A 17,966-nucleotide genomic window follows, 5' to 3' on the forward strand; every position below is an offset into this window, starting at 1 on the left:
ATTTACTACACAAAATGACAGCTGCTTCATTGCCCTTTATATCTCGTCGCTCTACTGTTTATGGCACTCATGCCATTGTATCCAGCTCGTAAGTGGTTTATTTACAATCAAGCTTCTGATCCAAAGATTGACGTTGCCAATTTAGCCAACCTTTAGCAACCCAAGCTGGTATTGACATTTTAAAGAAAGGCGGAAATGCTGCTGTAAGCTATTTGGTCCTGATAGCAAGCATTACACTAACCATCTCTATAAAACATAGGACGCTGCTGTTGCTGTTGGTAAGACACGTTCACAAATTTAACATTTACCCGATATATATAATATGGACTAACTTGAGTCATTTTGTGTAGCTGCTGCTTTGAATGTTACTGGTAAGTAGATACATGACAACAGATGAGTATATCTTATTGATGCCTTTTTTTTTTCGAATAGAGCCGGGGTCGACTGGAATTGGTGGTGATGCCTTTTGTCTCTTTTATGACGCAAAATCCAAGACTGTAAAGGGGCTCAATGGATCAGGAAGGTAGGTTAATGTTGAGTTGATAAGATCCATGGCTAGATCAAGTCATATTCCTAGAACTCCTACTGCCCTGACCTTGGAACATCTCCGTAACGAAGGTATCAGCGGTGCCTCATTACCCACTACTACTCCTCACGCAGTAACGGTGCCAGGTGCGGCTGCTGCTTGGGTTGACACTGTCAAGAATTTTGGTTCCGGTAAAGTTGATCTTGCTACTATTCTTACTCCCGCCATTGATCTGGCTGAAAATGGGTAAGGGAACAACTACAGGCATGATGATTCTGCATTTTGTTACTCAACTCTAATATTATTCACAGTTTTCCTGTATCGAACATTTCTGCAACTCATGTAAGCATAGAAACCGTGTAGATCAGGACAAAATCTTAATTCCTCGAGTTCTAGTGGAATGAAGAGGTCAAATTGTTGATCGAAACAAACCCTGGCCAGGTTGATTGGCTCATTGATAACAAGAGAGCACCTACAGAAGGCGAAATTATGTCTGTTCCCGCCCTTGCTCAGTAAGACGAAAATGTTCTGTATCCTTGTATGACACAAATACTAAAAGTTATACCACAGGACCTTCCGAACCCTCGGTGCTGAAGGTAAAGAAGGATTCTATGGAGGACGCATTGGTCAGGCTATTGTAGATGCCCTGAGATCACGCGGTGGTGTCATGACATTAGAAGATCTCGCTCAACACAATTCTGAGCTTATCGAGCCCATTTCACTTGATTACCATGACTGGACTGTATGGGAAATTCCTCCTAACGGTCAAGGCATCACTACGCTGATCGCATTGGGTATCATTGAAGCACTTGAGGAATCAGGACGTATCAATTTCAACGAAATTAAACATAATTCTGCCGAATATGTTCACATTGTCACAGAGGCTCTTCGCCTTGCTTTTGCTGATACGAGACATTATGTAGCTGATCCGCAAGTAGAACATGTCCCAACTGAGGCTCTCTTGAGTAAGGAGTATTTGAGAGAGCGTGCAAAGTTGGTTGATTTGGAGCATAGAAACGACCGTATCAGCAAAGGGTATCCCGAGAAGACTGGAAACACAGTTTACTTCTCTGTAGTAGATGAAGAAGGCAATGCTTGCAGTTTCATTGTAAGTGATCAGAGTTTTGTGATTGCGTGTTCATGAGCTAATGATCTTCCTTGTAGAACTCTACCTTCATGCACTTTGGGGTAAGCTTATTCCTTTGCCCAGTTTTGTTTCATGCTAACAATAATTACGTCTCTAGTCTCACATTATAGCTGACAATACTGGTATCGTCTTGCACAATCGTGGGTGCAATTTCGTGTTGATTGAGGATCATCCCAACTGCCTCGGCCCTAGCAAAAGACCTTACCATACCATCATTCCTTCCATGATCACTCATAAGACTGATAATGGCCACGAGCTAGAGGCTTGTTTTGGTGGTAATGTATTCCATAATGATAGGTAGATACTGAACTGTCACTAAACGTAAACTACAGTTATGGGTGCTTTCATGCAGCCTCAAGGGCAAGTACAAGTCATCTTGAATATGAAGCATTATCAATCTAATCCTCAACATGCCTTGGATCTTCCTCGTCTTTGTGTCGCTCCGCCAAAAGGAAATCCTTTGCTCTCTGGTGGTGCCTATGTATTCACTGAGGTCACTCAATCTGTCATTTACTTGGAAGATGGTTTACAAGACACTATTAAAGAGTTGGAAGCCAAGGGTCACACCTGCTATGTATTGCACGACCATGCTCGCGCCATGTTTGGCCGCGGTCAAATCATTCGTTCTGTAACAGACAAAAGAACAGGCAAACGAGTTCTTGCGGCTGGAAGCGATCCCAGAGGTGATGGTTGTGCCACTGGTTGGTAAACATCCACAACATATCCAATTACACCATCTTTGATACTCTCCCTCCTCACAATAAATGATCACAGCAACACATTTGTCATAACAAAAAAGAGCAAAACTTTACGGTAATTCCTTTTTTATATACTTATATATATATAAAACGCATCTTCAGTCTTTTTTATTTGTTTCTTTGGATACGTTTACAATGAAGTTGGCTTGAACAATTTATTTCTTCTATAAGATTGAAAAAAAAAGAGAATCATGTTAGCACAATCAAAGACTTTCTGTTGCCAAATGTCAAATTTACCTTGTTGGCCTCCTCCTCAGCCTTATCACGGGCACGCTTCTCACGGGCACCGAGAGTACGGGCAGCAGAGCGAGCATAACGGAGCTTCATGTAAGCATTGGTAGACTTCTCCTCAGCAGTGATGGCACGAGCTTCGGGGGCAGCAGCAACTTGCTCAACAGGGAAGAGAGGACCACGGAGTTGAACAGCGGAGGCGACCTCAGCAGCTTCGGAATCACCCTTCTTGGCCTTACCAGCCTTACGGGGGAAAACGATGAGCTTAGCCTTGTAAGCCTTCAAGCGTTGAACGTTGAGCTCGAGAGACTCGTTGGACTTGTTGCGACGACGGAAATCGACGGCAATACCAATGGAGCGGGCTTCCTTGCGACGGACACCAGCTTCCTACAATTCACATTTGATACGTCAACATCCAAGCCGTCAAATTCCACAAAAAGACTGTCTACAAATCCTTACCTTGAGTTCTTCAAGAGTGAAACCACGACCAGATCTCAACTTCATGTTGTAACGGACGGTGGGGCAACGAACAGCAGGACGGAGGAGACCATCAATGGGTCTAGGAGCAATACGACCGGCCTTTTGGACACGTGCGATTCTTCTAGACTTCTTGCGACCAGCTTGGTCGAACCAAGTCTTGACACGGAGGTCCCATTGCTTGCGGAAATGCTGGTTAGGCAATTGGTTGTTGTGCTTCAAAACCATGGTCTATTGATGTTATGAAAAAATTAGACTTCAGCTCTATATCATACTATCGTTTCATCTGATGATCCAACTGTAAGAATCCATCTGTAATCAATTCATCCATTTCTCAACTTGCTCTCCTCCTGATGATACTGATGGATTCCTAGCAGGATATCTAGATGCTGCTCTGTGTCTATACGTACGTAAGGATTACCAGTGAGGGGGAAAGAGAAAGACTACACTGGTTACATGATGTTGGAAGCACCAAAACGTTGATTTTAGAGTTCCGAATGGTTCACCGGACAGCATCTTGTATTCAAAGCCTTCAGTGACTTGAATGTATCGGGCCGATAAACTGTATGCGCAACCCTTCTGGAGCGAAACCAAAGACCATCCTACCAGCCAGGTGAGAGACATTTCAAAGCTCACTTATTCTACATCGAGTATGCAAACAGCAAGATAGTATAGCATACTGACATTGCTGGTATTGAGCCAAACGTACTATGGCTGCTTTTTGAAGCTCTAATATTGCAAAGTTCTATAGAACGATCTATAGATCCACGGATATTCCAAATTGAATATGTAAAAAGGTTAAGGAATTAGCGCCTTCTTATATTGCCAAAAAATGGTATAAAGTTATATATTTCGAATAGGTTATGAATAGGCAGAGTTTCTAACAATTAGTAGCGCAATCAGAAAAATTACAAAAACGATATATAGAGCTCTCCTTACCAGTTATTTTCAACGTTTAAAACTTGGACGATCATGGCCATTTTTATACCATGGCAACCAGATGAACCCCTGAGCGGAGTAGAAACGTCAAACTATTTCCAAATTTGGGTCCAAGCAGACATGCAGAAAGAACATTTCGTTTATTCATAGTCATTATTGGGTTATTAGTTGACTTGAGGCTTTGTAGGGACAACGATAAATCCAGTAACAGGGAAATGAATAATACTGGTAGTGTTATGCTCGGCGTTTTTGTGAGAAATAACGGTTTCGTCAATAGTACTTCTTATCAGTCTGCCAAAAGCAGGGATTTTACCTGTGTCCAAGGGAGTAACAGACACTAATTGGCCTAGTTCGATTGGAAGGGTACTATCATTGACCTCGAAATCTCTTGGAAGAGTATCAGATTCATGGCGTTTCAATATTTCAAGAGCTTCCATTTCGGTGATCTGGGGACGAGCCTCCTGCATAGTATCCGTGAAAACACTCATTATACGATTCATATGCTCATATAGCCTCTTCAGCTTGCTTTGGATCCAATCTTCACCAGCCACATTTTTACAAAAGAAGGTCATCATGGCAAGACTAAAATCGACAAGTGATGGGGTGTCAGTGTCCAGAACCCACGTTTTTTCAGCAAGAATACTCTCAGCTATACGGAATTCAGATAGGATAGTGGCTTTCATAAAAGGAGCAGCAGCGATCATAGCCTTTGCATCTAGCTGATAGCCAACCAACTCACTTCTATCCTTGAGCACATCTGTAGTAAACGTCTGGATGGGTATTTGAGAAAAAATTGCTGTAAATAGATGACTATCCAACCAAACAGTTAATCCTCTAGCCAACGCTTCAGAAGAAACATCGGGGTTAGTGGTAAGCTTGGGACATAAACTGGGCTCAGGGAATCTAAGGCAATTGATAACAGTTGGTAGTCATGTGACAAACACGAGAAGGAGCTTATCTACCCACTGGTTTTCAAGAGCAGGTATAATACTTTTAGTATCGCAGTAAATGTGGTTACCAATTTGCAATATGGGCGTCTTTCTGTAGCCGCCATCAAGGGGCCTACGCAGAGGGCGAGGTTCTAATCTATTGATCTGCACAGTCATGTAATCGACCTTCTTGTAGTTTAATATCCAAATTATCTTTTGACAATACGGAGATCCTGGAAACCAGTGCTAGTGGACGGTGCGATTTAGTATGAAAAAGCAATAGTTCCGTCATGCGTCTTACCAGAACAACGTCTTGAGCAGAGGATGACATCTTTGATAAAGTGCGTGAGAGAGGAAAGCTAAGCAAAGAAAGAGGTTGCAATCCAGAAAAAAAAAATCAACCAAAGATAAAAATCAGATTCTTCCCGTCCAGAGTGGTAAATATCGCCAAATTTGGCAAAGATAGATTGTTGACAAACCCGATGATACTTCCGAGACGTTGAAAAGTAACAAAGGTACAGCCACGCATGCATTTGATCTTTTAAAATTTGCCTGGAGCATTTGCATTTATAAACGTGTCCGCACTGACTCATCCCGTCAATGTAGATTTAGAAAAGAAGATGGCACTCAAGCTATAGACAAGAAACATCGAAATCGCATTAGAATAACCAAATAGCTAGTTCAATTATCAAAAACTCTTAGTGGAGTAGATTGCGTACATGCATTGCTTCTTACTATTTCAAAATGTGCAAATTACAGCGAAATACGGATGCATTTGATCCGTAATTTCTCGCGCTGAACCCCGTGTTAGACTTTCGGAATAGTACCAAGCAAGTGCTCTCATCTAGCAGCAGCTCCTTTTTGACACCTTTGCTAAACTTTTTTTGGGATTGTCTAACATCAACCTTAAACCACGAGGGATACCTCATGGTTTTCATCGAAAATCAAACGACCGCGTTTTTGACCTCAGAATTAAAGACTTTTACTATGGCATACGAGTGTTTATGCTTCGGATGGCTCTCTACCTTCGCTTCGCTTCGGTGAGAACCAACATGCGCAGCGGTAGCTGGCGCTACCGGTTACCCTTACGTATTTTATCAAGATACTGCTACTTTTGTGTTGGCCGTCCACTTACACATAAAAAAACCTTCATATTATTCTTATGTAATGCTCTACATCCATATACACGTAGATATTTCATATACAGGCAAGTATCATACAGATATTATCCCTTTTTAGTCCTTAGTGTCCCTGATACAACAAAATCTGAGTGCATTTGAGCTGCGTTTTCTTGCGTTCAAGGCCGCTTTAGATGGCCAGAATAGCACCAAACAACTGTTCTCATCTGGCAGTTACTTTCTGACACCTTTGCTCAACTTTTTGGGGATCAAAAAAACATGGCCAAAAATCAATCAAAAAACATGAGGTACCCCTCATAGTTTTCATCGAAAATCAAACGATCACATTTTTGACCTTGAAAATGAAGATTTTTACTATGGTATGTATTAAACCAAAATTTTTTTTTTTTTTGTATTTAAATGTGTTTTTTATTTATATTATAGACAGTAAGGTGCCATAAGGGTCTTACATGTCTAAGAAAGAAGAAATTAACTTGGAATGATCTTCCAGAAAAGAGGAGAAAACAGCCCGAGTGATCCAAGATTTACCATCAATTGTGCAGCCCCAATGATGTTGCCAGATAGATGAGAAGGCAGCGCCGAGAAGTTCCAAGATGGAAATGTCCAGAGGATTGTTGTCCTGGCCGTGAAGGGTGGTCAACCCAATCCAGATGGCCTCGTCCGTAGGGAACAGATCAGCAAGACCAAGGTGAGAGACAAACTCATACCAGAAGAGGGACTTCATACTGCAGCCAATGACCATATGGTATTCATCTTCAGTTGCTTCATGACACATCTTACACAGTGGGGAAGGATACTTCACACGGTTCATGGAGTGCAGGCGAACCTGCACCGAGAGATGTCCATGCAGCAAACGCCACCACGGTGTAAATGCCTTGGGCGGGAGACAGAGAGACCAGAAATCACGCCAGAGGTGAGGAGGAAGCAGGAGATGTGGTGGGCGATAGCCAGGAGGATGGGCTGGGCGACGCAACATGTCAAATGACGGATGCCAGGAACGGCGTAACGCCCCGAGAGTGATCTTGTCCACTGTAGCTTTTGAGCGAGGGCCAGTGGTGATGAACCAATGCGAAAAGCTAGCCGTGGGTGGAGAGGGGGTAGTGGAACTCTCCAGCAGTGCGGTTCGCTCTGGAGCGGTGAAGGCCATGACGGACCTGAGAGGAGCAGGGACAGCCCAAACAGGAGGACCCTCGATGGGGCACAAGGCATTGAACAGATGTTGCAATGCAGCAGTATCACGGGGACGCACGCAAACCAAGATGTGGGAGTTGGGGAGCACGCTCAAGAGGCTGGCAATCAAGGCATGAGGTGGCAGTTTGTCACTGTTCCTAGTCAAAGGCAAAGTCGCTGTGGGAGACAGGGAGCATACTTGTAACCAGGGCAGATCTAGGAGCCACCAAGACGGCCACTCAGGAGTGAGAGTCAAGGGAGGCAAACGAGTGAGTAGACGAGCCAGATGCTCCAAGTGAGGGCATTTCCGCACACGCGGCCAGCAGGTACGTGGGTATAGCAGCAAAGGCAGCACCGTAGCATGACCTGAGTATACATGGAATGTATACATCAGCCAGGGAGTGAGGAAATCCGCTGGGGATCTGGGACGAAGCAGACGCTTGACATATATGAGATGCAAGGCGAGATGTTGCTTCTTGATGTCAACCAGACCAATACCTCCATGCTTCCTAGGAAGGCAGAGAGAATCCCAAGCCACAGTAGGCCAAAACGAGACGATGTACTGGCGTACCACGCGCTGTATCTCCTCCAGCCACTTGTCAGGAACCACAACCACACGCAGGAGATGCCACAAGCGAGACAGCAGAAGGGAATTCGCCACTAAACCCTTTCCACGAATGGATAGCTGCCGCTTGGTGAGCAGATTGCAATGACGTTGAATCTTCACGGTAATGGAATTCAGGAAATGCTGCAACTGCTCCTCTGTATGATACAGAGGGTAACCTAGATACCTCACAGAGCCAACTGACGAGCTGTCGTACCACTCAATGTTAGATGTTTCCGTCACTCGCTTCCAATCAGCATGAGCCTCGCCTGACAGCGACAACAGCACGGTTTTCTCCAAATTGACCTTGGCGTTGGACGCTTTGCCATAGAGCGACAAAAGAGACAGCAGCACAGGCCATTCCGCCGTAGAAGTCAGGAAGACTTCCAGATCATCGGCATAGCTCAACAGCTTCACCCGTGGAGGGGTCGCCGGAGCGCGTAGGAGATCATGGTCGCCTTGGACCGGCACGAGAGAGGAGGCACGAGAGATACGCCCTGCGAGAGGAGCACGGACAGCGGTAGACATTGAGACGCCTTGAAGAGAAGGGCAGGCCAAGATGGTTCTAAGGAACGGCTCGAAAGCCAGGTTGAACAGCAAAGGGGACAACGGATCACCCTGTCGTAAACCACGTTGTTGATCGATGGGGGCGCCCAACCACCCATTGATTGACAAGGAGATACGAGTACCAAAGAACAGACTTGACACACTGGATACCAACGATGCCGGGAAGCCAAACTGACGAAGAACCATCGCCAGATATGTCGGATTGACCCGATCATAGGCTTTCTCTTGATCCAAGAGTACGGCGACATTGGGATCCTGAGGAGCTGCATCACGGAGGTTGGTCATCAGCGTCTGGTTCAACCACGCATTGTCCGAGATGAGCCGGTGAGGCATAAAGCCTGTTTGGTACGGCGTAATCAATCGGGAGAGGACACGTTTGAACCGGTTGGCTAACATCTTGGTGAACAGCTTAGCATCGCTATTGATCATCGAGAGAGGTCGCCAGTTCTTGAGGAGCTCTGGATCGCCCTTCTTGAACAGCAGTACCATCCTCGTTTCTTTCCAAGAGTCAGGGAAGACACCACGCAGCGCATCAGTCAGCACTTGCTGCAAGAGAAGCAGAACAGCAGGGAACTTCGCCGCCAAATAGCGATACACCTCAAACGGAAGGCCATCCAAACCAGGAGACTTGTTCTTGGGTGCATGGTCCAGTAACAGCAAGACAGAGTCTGTGGAGGGTGGTTCAATCAGCCGGTCTGCCTCAGCTTCTTGTAGCTTCGCATCAGCAGGGATATTGTCAAAGAGAGAGTTGACGGCAGCCAAATCAATGTCTTCAGGTGTGTAGAGATCCTGATAGAAAGTACGAGCTTCTTGGAGAATGTCGCCCATGTCTGTCAGCTTCTCTCCAGTGCCAGCCTTTTTCAGGGACTGGATGGTTTGTTGCGCCTCACGATCCTTGATCACATTGAAAAAGTATTTGTTGTTCTGCTCTCCCATTTCCAGCCAACGAGTAGCCGAACGCAGCATAGCTTGACGAGTGTCATCTTGAATCCGTTGCTCAATCAGTTGCTCCAGTCTTTTGATCCTTGCCGACTCCTCCGGGGTCCCAAGTAGCTGTTCCCGTTCACGTTGGAGGTGGGAGACTCGAGCTTTGAAGCGAGCCTTCTGGCCTTTGGTGAACTGTTTGGCACAGTACTTGATGATCGACTTGAGAGATTCCCACTTCTCCTGAGCAGAGACACCCATATCAGCCACATCTGTCGTATAATAGTCAGACGCCAAAAACATATCCACGGTTTTATCCAAAAGGGCTTGGAATTCACGGTTCTCAAGCAAGTACGGATTCAAACGCCAGCTGCCAGGACCCAACTGGACGCCAGAGGTGACCAGATCGATTGTGAGGAGGCTGTGATCGGTCCACTCAGGTGGAATGTGGTGAGTCTGAGTGTTGATGATACGAGTCGCCATAGGAGGAGGAGCAAAGACATAGTCAATGGTGGTGCCAGCTTTAGGGAGAGTCATTGTGCCTTTTGGAAAACAGTTGAAAAAATGAGTGTTCAGCCATTCAACAAAAGGTTGGACTCTAGGGAGACGAGCTTCGACCGCATCATGCAAATGGATATTGAAATCCCCAAGCAAGATCCACTGGGAGTCAAGCATATCAGACCAGAAGGGCATGGACATCAGCTCCTCCAGGAAAGCATAGCGATGGGCTCTGTGCACGGGCATGTACACATTAGCTATCTGGCATATGGTGTGATTAGCGTCCTTAATAGTGGCGGTGATGCAGCGTTCGTCACGAGAGATGGTGGCATCCGCGAGCTCCAAGCCTTGCTTCAGACACACTATTGCACAATGCTTCGAGACGACAAAGGAAGACCGAGGAAACATAAAAGAGAAAGCACGCACATTATCATCAGTGAGGTGGGCCTGCTGACGGTAATGAGAGACCTCCTGCAGACAGAGAATATCTAGCTGGAGGGTTTTGGAGCGCAGAAAGGAAGTGAATTCCTTCTGTATAGATTTTGAGGAACCCTTAAAGATGCTCCGGGCATTAAGGGTACCTATGCGCAATGATTGTTGTATCATTATGCCCTATGGGCGACATGATACACTTGAGGCTGCGACATAGACGTCGAGCTCATAGAATGACGGCGGAGAGAGGGCACATCAGTCTGGAAATCATTGGGAGAGGAGACATTGTCAGCAGATAACTTGGGATCCAAATGCATATGGAAGGACGAAGCTAACGGAGCATGCTTAGAAGCATCGCTACCGTTGGGAGAACGCTGGAGGGTCTGGGGATCTACCTCCATCACATCCGGAGACTGGTCCCAGGTTTGGCTGTCATTTGCGGAAAACAAGGTACTGATCTGGCTACTTGTGAGCTCGGTCGTTTTGCCGGCTAGCTTGTCTGTGGTGGTGGGCTGAGATGGCAGTTGCTGCGCGAGAATATCATTGATCGCAGGGGATGCTCTGTGGCCCTTCTCTTTTTCGTTAACTTTATCAATTGGAGTGACTGAGTAGGAATCAGTGTGATCCCTTTGGCTCGACTCATATTCAGCGATTGCTTCGTCAAAAGGCTTCTCTTCCTCTCGACAGAACTTAACAGTGTGTCCCAACTTGTGACATTTGAAACATTTGCGTTTAGCTAGGATAGGACAAGCAGCGCGAATGTGTCCACTCTGACGGCAGAAATGGCAAACTGGTGGTGCTCCTCTGTATGTCGCTGGCACATAGACATCCCAGGCGGAAAGGTAAAGCATGCGACTCAAAGGCTGTACGTCGTAGGAGTGACCTTCCGCGTCAGTGTACTTGACCGAAGTGTCGATCAGGAAGCTGACATGACCCTCAAAGAAGCCATCAACAGTGTACTTCTTGATTTGGTATAGCTTACCATAGTATTTCAGCGAGCGTTGCAAGTCCTCCAGAAAAGTGGTCATGTTTGGCATGCGGACAATAGTCATCTGCACATGGGTGAGTTTGCCCTCGCTGTTGTCCTTGACAGCAGTAGCTTTGTATACCACATCGCCATGAGTGATGCCGTTGTTGATGGCTCGTTTGGCATCCTCAGGGGAGTCAAATTTAGCTTCCACCAAGAGATCTCCAGTTGACTTCTGGTGATACAGACTAAGGGGGCGAAACTGGACATTAGCAGCTATTTGTTCCTGAATGAGGCGATACGCTGTTGTACGATGCACAAAAAGTTTGTTTGGAAAGGTAAACAAAACCGATCCCGGTGTCAAAGCTTGCTGCAGGATGGCAGTAGCTTTACGAGTGAGCACCTCGGCCTTCAGATCTTCGTGTTCGAACATAACTTCAGGAATTAGTTTAAAATGGTCATCTTTAGCTCGCTGTTGTGGAGCATTGATGACCTTCTTGGAGAGGCCTCGAGAGAGGACCGTGACCCAAGAGAGGTCAGTGGTGGTAGCCATGAGGATGGGTAGTGGAACGCTGGTGGTTATAAGGTTGTAGATGTGATTTAAGCAGTGGCGTAATTTTCACCTTAGGGGTAGTGATGGTTACGCGAAAGAGCCTTTTTTGTATTAAACCAAAATGTTTTCCTCGATCCAAAGCAACCCCTGAACACACTTTTGAGAGACATTCGTATGTGAAATCTCGACATTTTGGCCATAAGCATCATTTCCTATTTTCTAAATTTACGCGGTATTCTCATTCAAAACACCTCTTGGAAATAGCACCATTGGATTCGCCTCAAAAATTACTCCTAGAATGTATTAGGAGCCATGGTATGACAATTAAAATTCGTATAGTCGAATTGAACAGAATATTTTTTTTTGTAGGGCAATTGTATTGCTTTATTTAAAGTCCTTTTACGTACGCCTATTAGATGGGAGAGGAAAAAAGACTGGATATATATTGGGGGGACTAATTATGGAGACTGATCTAAGGTTTCTTGGAAATGTAAGGTATCTAATGAGCTACGAAGTGATGAGAGTAAAATTGATGGTAGGAAAGGTTTGTCCTGGAATGTAAACTGGTAGTGGTGATACCATATAGTTTGTAGCATGCAGGCGAAAACCTGGTAAGCAGAGAGATTCGGATAGATTGAATGATCTTGACGAGAAGGGTTGTGTTCGAAAAGAAGGAATTTCTGGAAGTTTTGGTAACTGTTTTGGGAGATGAGAGGGGGCATGTAAATGGAGAGGGCGGAAGACCAAAAGGATCGTTTGTGGGGACAGGCAAAGAGGAAGTGTTCCAATGTTTCGGTGGATGAGTGGCAGATCCTACAAAAGGGATGGTGGATATGAGGTTGCCGTTCATGAAGAATGTCTCTTGTGGCGACTTTATTATGAAGGATGCGGAACCAGGTGTTACGTGCATTCAATGGGATACGTAAGGACCAGAGACGTTTCCATTTGGCAGAGGATAAGACAGATGGAGGTTTGGGAGGAACATGGTAGGAAGGTAAGGATTTATAACCAGTGGTAGTCGCAGGGACTGGATGGAATTGTTGGAAATCTAGATCAAAGTGTGAGGAGATCATGGAGAGAAGAAGGGAGTGGAGAGAGTCAAGGGTGAGTATGGAGGAGGTGGATAATTGATCAGTAGTGGGGAGGGGACGAGGGATATTTGTGAGCATGGTGTTTAGGGTGAACGTATTGAGGAAGAGGTATTGATCATATATGAAATTGATGGCACGGCGACTGCAGTGAGGATGGGGGAGGTGCTCAAAAGATTCTTTGAAAACAATGGTGTTGGAAGTAGAGTTGTAATCAAAGATATCAGATCCAAAGAGATCCTGACGTAGGGTGAGATGGTCAGCTAGGATGACGGAGGGTGGGGAAAAGGTGGAGGCGAAAGGATGGGAAGGGGGTAGCGCATGTTGAAGGAGAGAAGTGAAAGGGAGGCGGAGGATGACAGGAATGGGGACGGAGAATTGAACAGAATAGATCAAACAAGTCGAAAGTAGATCAAAAATTCCCGTTTCGAGAAAAAAAAGAAAGCGCCGGAGCTTTAACCAGGTTTTGGCTGGCAAAATGGATGATGCCCTCTACACTTGGGATAAAGAAAGGTGTCTCTCAAAGCATTGGAGAGTGCAGGCTGCTGGTTCACTAGAGATGCCCGTTTGCACAGTTTTCTTGTAAAATTTACGTAATTCTGATGGAAAACTCCATTTTTACCCAGGGTTCCCATCAGCATTGACAGAGACACGTTCAAACAAGTAATGCCACAATCCGACGCTTTCAATTGCCCATAGTTGAGTACATCACCCTCTCAGGTAGTGATTATTTGCATTGCCATGCCAAATATGTTAAGGTCCAACGTTTGTAATTTCCTGTCTTTCCGATAATATCCTCTTGTAACTTTTACATTAAGGATTAAAACCAATGAATTTGTACAAAGGATGATCCAAACTGTCAAGATGGAAAAAAAGCCACTAGTTATGCAGCTTTTGTTTCGCTCAGGACATTTGGTGTAATCGGAGAAGAGAGTCTAGCGAAGGTGTATTATAATAAATGTACTCAGTTAATAAATTGTTAGATCAAGCATATCTTGAAAGATGAGCCGACGTGGAGTAAGCAAGTATAAACGTTTTTAAAAATACATTGCGAATATTATGCCCATGGTCGTCACTGTTTGTCATGATTGATCAAGGAGAGATTTCCAAGAAGAAACAAATACGTCTTCTTTAGTTCATTGATAAACAAACGAATCTCACAATGTGCCCACTATCAATGACAAAGGTGCCTTTCGCATCATTGTCAAAGAAATACATCTTGGGCAATGTCGCCGAATAAAGATTCCAAACGTTGATTGTTACAAATAATAATATTACGCTTTTGGTTTTGATTTCTTAAATTACATGGTTAAAATATGCCCACCCCTAAAAGACGTACGATATGAAATTGTCCCTATTTTCCATTACGAATCATCACATTGATACAGTCTTTTTTATTCGGCGTTTACAACTGAGGGAATTAAGGTTGAATTACTTAAGCAAACGGTTAGTTTTTGGGCTATAAAGAAAATGAGCTATTTGTCATTGCTTTTTAAATGCGTGAAACGAAACAAGCACATTTTTGTATTTCAACGGTTTTTGTAGCATTGGTTACATTCAATGCATCGATATTTCTCTCATTGAATAAATATTAGCATGCCAATGTTGAAGTGACAGAAAGAGAGTGCAGTAAACCGTTAGAATCAAGCAGAGTTTTGATTGTCTGCATTATATACACATCGAAACTCAAAACTTAAACATACTTGCAATCTCTATCAAGATAGAGAGACACTTCTGGGCATGAACAATCGATTCATCTTTCAATGCAGGACCGAAATGACTGAAACAAATCTACTAATAAGGCAGCCGTGGGGAAGGTTATTAAGAGAAGATGAAATTATCACCTCATTTTCACAGCGATTCTATACACAATGCCTTCTCTCTCTCTCTCATGCATTCTCATGTGGAACCACCATTTCCAAAACGTCAGAAGAGCAGGAAATGTTGCTACTCTTGACATCATCCTTTTAAGCACAAGAAAATCTGTCTTTTATCAAATTTCATATTGAGAAAGAGGAATATGAGGAGCCTGTTTATGAGAGATCAGTCGATATTTGCTAATTTTTTTTTTTTGTTACATGATACATTAGAAACATAGATCAGGTTTTTCACGACATATGTCATGCTTGATAGCGTATTAAGGTTTAAAGCAAATTATTACACAGAAGAGAATAGTAGCTAACGAAAGGAAGCCATTACAAAGTCTGGGGATGTCTTTATTTGCACATGATGCTTTGTATTCAATGAATGGTAAGCGACATTTACATATCAAAGGTGGAGACGATGATTCCAGCAGTTTTAAAAAAGCACAGTTTTGTTCAAGGACCCTGTCAATCAATCCCAGGGCAGGGCCTAAATACACCAAAACTCAAGAGAAAGACTATAAAGAAAATTATGAATCGATTCAGATTTTGCTCTGATTATCGCCGTCTAAACCCGGCCTGTTTGTTTCATTTCCACATCATTTCCTATTTTAACACCCAATGCTATTTGTAACTATCAAACACAAGACTAATGCAAACCGATATATTTATTAAATGAAATGCTCCCTTTGTGTACACAACCGATCCAACAGAAAAAATATAGGCAATTTTCCAAAATTAAAACTGTACAAATGAGCAGCCATTTCTTCTGTTTTCCTCGACGGGTTAATACGGAAATCTAATTGACAAATGTCCGTTTATAGCAAGTTTCCTCCAATACATTCGGCTGTTAGGGAACGAATCAATACATAGCGGAATCGAGTGAGTGGGTTGTCGATGTGGGATAGGTTGTGAGTGCGGGGCAATCAGTGCCATTGGGCATGTCCCAGTAAAAAAAAAAAGTGCTAGTTGTACACAGCTGAGTGAAAGAGAATCCCGTGTGATCCCACTTTTACGGTTTCACTCCATCTTGAAGCTATAGTTCCCTTTATAAAAGGACGGGAATTTCTTGAAAGATCATATTTCGACCTTTTTATTCTATTCTACATTTTCCCTCCAAGTAAATTCTTTCAAAATGAACGATTTCAGCTTTCCTTCAATGTCAAAGGACATGTCAAAGGTTGGCGGAATTCTCTATCCCACAGAAACACCAACATTTACTCGTCCTAATCCCATCAACAAAGCCAATTCATTCTCGCAACCTCAAGAATATGACCAATGGAGAAGCAATTCATTGCCATCATCGGTTCCCATGTCATTACCCAACACAACTACCATGAATAACACAAACAACAATACCGGCATGAACAGCAATAACAATAGCAGCAATCCTGCCATCAACCCTGTTTCTTGTGATCTTCAAGATGTCATCATCTATTACCAATCTCAACCTGAGCTGTTGCGCTTGATTTTACTAAGCAAAGTGGAAGAAGACAAGAGAAGAGCTGAAGAAGCCAAGCTGAGAGCCAAGGAGCTCGACTTGTTCTTGCTTCAACAACAACAACAAATGAACGGCACACCCCAGACCCCTGATGCTTCATTTACCACCACCTCTTCCACCCCACCTGCTCTCATGTCAAGCAGCTCGAATATGATGAACAGTTCCTCAACGACCACTGCCACTACTACTGCAGCTAGCACACCTACTATTACTACTACTGCAACCCACAATCTACTTAACACTAATCAATTTGGCCAAATCCCAAGAAGACCGAGTGCATTAGAGATGCTGATGGATGATTCTGATTGCAATCGTCGTGATTCAGCTCTCGGATCTTCTTTTGATGGCAGCGCCAATTCTGAGGAAATCGATGATCGTACATTCAGCCCTCATGCCACATCAACAGCAGCAGCATCGATGCTTTCCATGAGGTAATTCGTCTATTGATATTATCCTTAGAGTGTATAAATCTAACTCGTTCCCTATTAGCTTCACTGCTCAACCAATGGTGTCTGCAAGAAACTCGCTCCATCCTCTTTCTCCACCTTATACGCTCAATACCACGAACCAACCATTGGAAGATACGTTCTCCACTCAAATCAAAACAAACGCATCATCCGCTGAGCCTCCTCGCCGCTACGATTCCTATTTCCCTCAACGTCCTCGTCGCAGACGTGAAATGCAGGCCATTTCAAAGATTGTTGAAACAAGAGATTATCCCTACGTCGATGGCTTCTTCTGGAAAAACAATGGCAATACCATCCAAAAGAAGACTGGAAACAAGAGCGTCTACTACAAGTGTTCCAACAGCAGTAAGGGCTGTCCTGTAAACAAGACTGTTACATGGAAAGAAAATGGTGAATATCTCATCAAATATAGAGGCGAACATCTCGCTGAATGTGGCAAAGTGCAGCGTATTGTTGACATGTAATCCACGTTTTCTATTATGTAATTCCTAATTGTACAGTATATATATCTATAACCACTTCATCTCCCCTTCCTCTCTCATCTACTTGAGAAACAAAACAAGTACCACCCACCTCTCTTTTTCACACATTTGTAACAACAGTTTTTTTTTCTTTATTCATTGCTTTTCTTAATCAGCATTTCATGTAGTATCACAATAAATAACTAATAAAAGTAATATGCGTAGAGCAGGTTCTCTTCGTTAGACTTTAAGCAGCATCTATCCACAACCAAGAAGAGGCGAATATCTTTAATGATGACAGTAGTATGGCTCCGCAAAATAGAAAAAATTCTCTGGTATCGTTAATGGCAAAATATATTAATTTACATCTAGTACGGAATGCCTTTCATGGCCCACCCCTTTTCTGTGGTATTTTCTGTTTTTATCATTTGTTTGTCAACATAAACCATAATCACACTAGTAGGTAACTCGATCCTCCCAGCTGCTGGTCAAACGCGGGAGATCAAAAAAAAAATGGGTTTGGTGCACAATGGTACCTCATTCGTTACTTTTTGTTTACATTTGAAAGGGGGATGTCCAACCCTGTTGTTATTCTTTCCCATTTATGTAGCGAGTAGTAAGCCGTATTTGTACAAATCATTAAATTTAGGCTTTTTCTCATAAGCCAGGGTTTTGCTTATATAAGTTCAAAGGGAATTATAGATGACTAGCTTGGTGATACGATTA

General features: G+C 43.8%; 7 protein-coding genes across 7 annotated transcripts; 2 read left to right on the forward strand and 5 right to left on the reverse strand.

The window, feature by feature from the left end:
* Positions 1-14: 14 nt before the first annotated feature.
* Positions 15-2,382, forward strand: ATC70_012947 (uncharacterized protein; the record flags this gene model as incomplete). Its single annotated transcript, XM_064832115.1, has 12 exons — positions 15-88; positions 146-203; positions 260-278; positions 351-371; positions 433-523; positions 578-772; positions 838-868; positions 923-1,038; positions 1,097-1,634; positions 1,691-1,714; positions 1,771-1,948; positions 2,006-2,382. 12 exons carry the CDS (start codon positions 15-17, stop codon positions 2,380-2,382), a joined length of 1,722 nt encoding a protein of 573 aa, XP_064679818.1.
* Positions 2,383-2,586: 204 nt separating this feature from the next.
* Positions 2,587-3,367, reverse strand: ATC70_012948 (uncharacterized protein; the record flags this gene model as incomplete). Its single annotated transcript, XM_064832116.1, has 3 exons — positions 2,587-2,595; positions 2,669-3,049; positions 3,122-3,367. 3 exons carry the CDS (start codon positions 3,365-3,367, stop codon positions 2,587-2,589), a joined length of 636 nt encoding a protein of 211 aa, XP_064679819.1.
* Positions 3,368-4,242: 875 nt separating this feature from the next.
* Positions 4,243-5,338, reverse strand: ATC70_012949 (uncharacterized protein; the record flags this gene model as incomplete). Its single annotated transcript, XM_064832117.1, has 3 exons — positions 4,243-4,981; positions 5,045-5,253; positions 5,309-5,338. 3 exons carry the CDS (start codon positions 5,336-5,338, stop codon positions 4,243-4,245), a joined length of 978 nt encoding a protein of 325 aa, XP_064679820.1.
* A 1,253-nt stretch (positions 5,339-6,591) lies between these two features.
* Positions 6,592-10,317, reverse strand: ATC70_012950 (uncharacterized protein; the record flags this gene model as incomplete). The annotated part of the gene is made up of 1 exon (XM_064832118.1): positions 6,592-10,317. One exon carries the CDS (start codon positions 10,315-10,317, stop codon positions 6,592-6,594), a length of 3,726 nt encoding a protein of 1,241 aa, XP_064679821.1.
* Positions 10,318-10,514: 197 nt separating this feature from the next.
* On the reverse strand, positions 10,515-11,861 carry ATC70_012951 (uncharacterized protein; the record flags this gene model as incomplete). Its single annotated transcript, XM_064832119.1, has 1 exon — positions 10,515-11,861. The coding sequence occupies one exon, from the start codon at positions 11,859-11,861 to the stop codon at positions 10,515-10,517; it is 1,347 nt and encodes a 448-aa protein (XP_064679822.1).
* Positions 11,862-12,319: 458 nt separating this feature from the next.
* On the reverse strand, positions 12,320-13,030 carry ATC70_012952 (uncharacterized protein; the record flags this gene model as incomplete). Its single annotated transcript, XM_064832120.1, has 1 exon — positions 12,320-13,030. One exon carries the CDS (start codon positions 13,028-13,030, stop codon positions 12,320-12,322), a length of 711 nt encoding a protein of 236 aa, XP_064679823.1.
* A 2,916-nt stretch (positions 13,031-15,946) lies between these two features.
* On the forward strand, positions 15,947-17,243 carry ATC70_012953 (uncharacterized protein; the record flags this gene model as incomplete). The annotated part of the gene is made up of 2 exons (XM_064832121.1): positions 15,947-16,743; positions 16,802-17,243. The coding sequence occupies 2 exons, from the start codon at positions 15,947-15,949 to the stop codon at positions 17,241-17,243; spliced, it is 1,239 nt and encodes a 412-aa protein (XP_064679824.1).
* Between the last annotated feature and the right edge of the window lie 723 nt (positions 17,244-17,966).

This window comes from Mucor velutinosus (genome assembly GCF_035048745.1).
Source record: "Mucor velutinosus strain NIH1002 chromosome Unknown tig00001571, whole genome shotgun sequence".
Classification (NCBI taxonomy): Eukaryota; Fungi; Mucoromycota; class Mucoromycetes; order Mucorales; family Mucoraceae; genus Mucor; species Mucor velutinosus.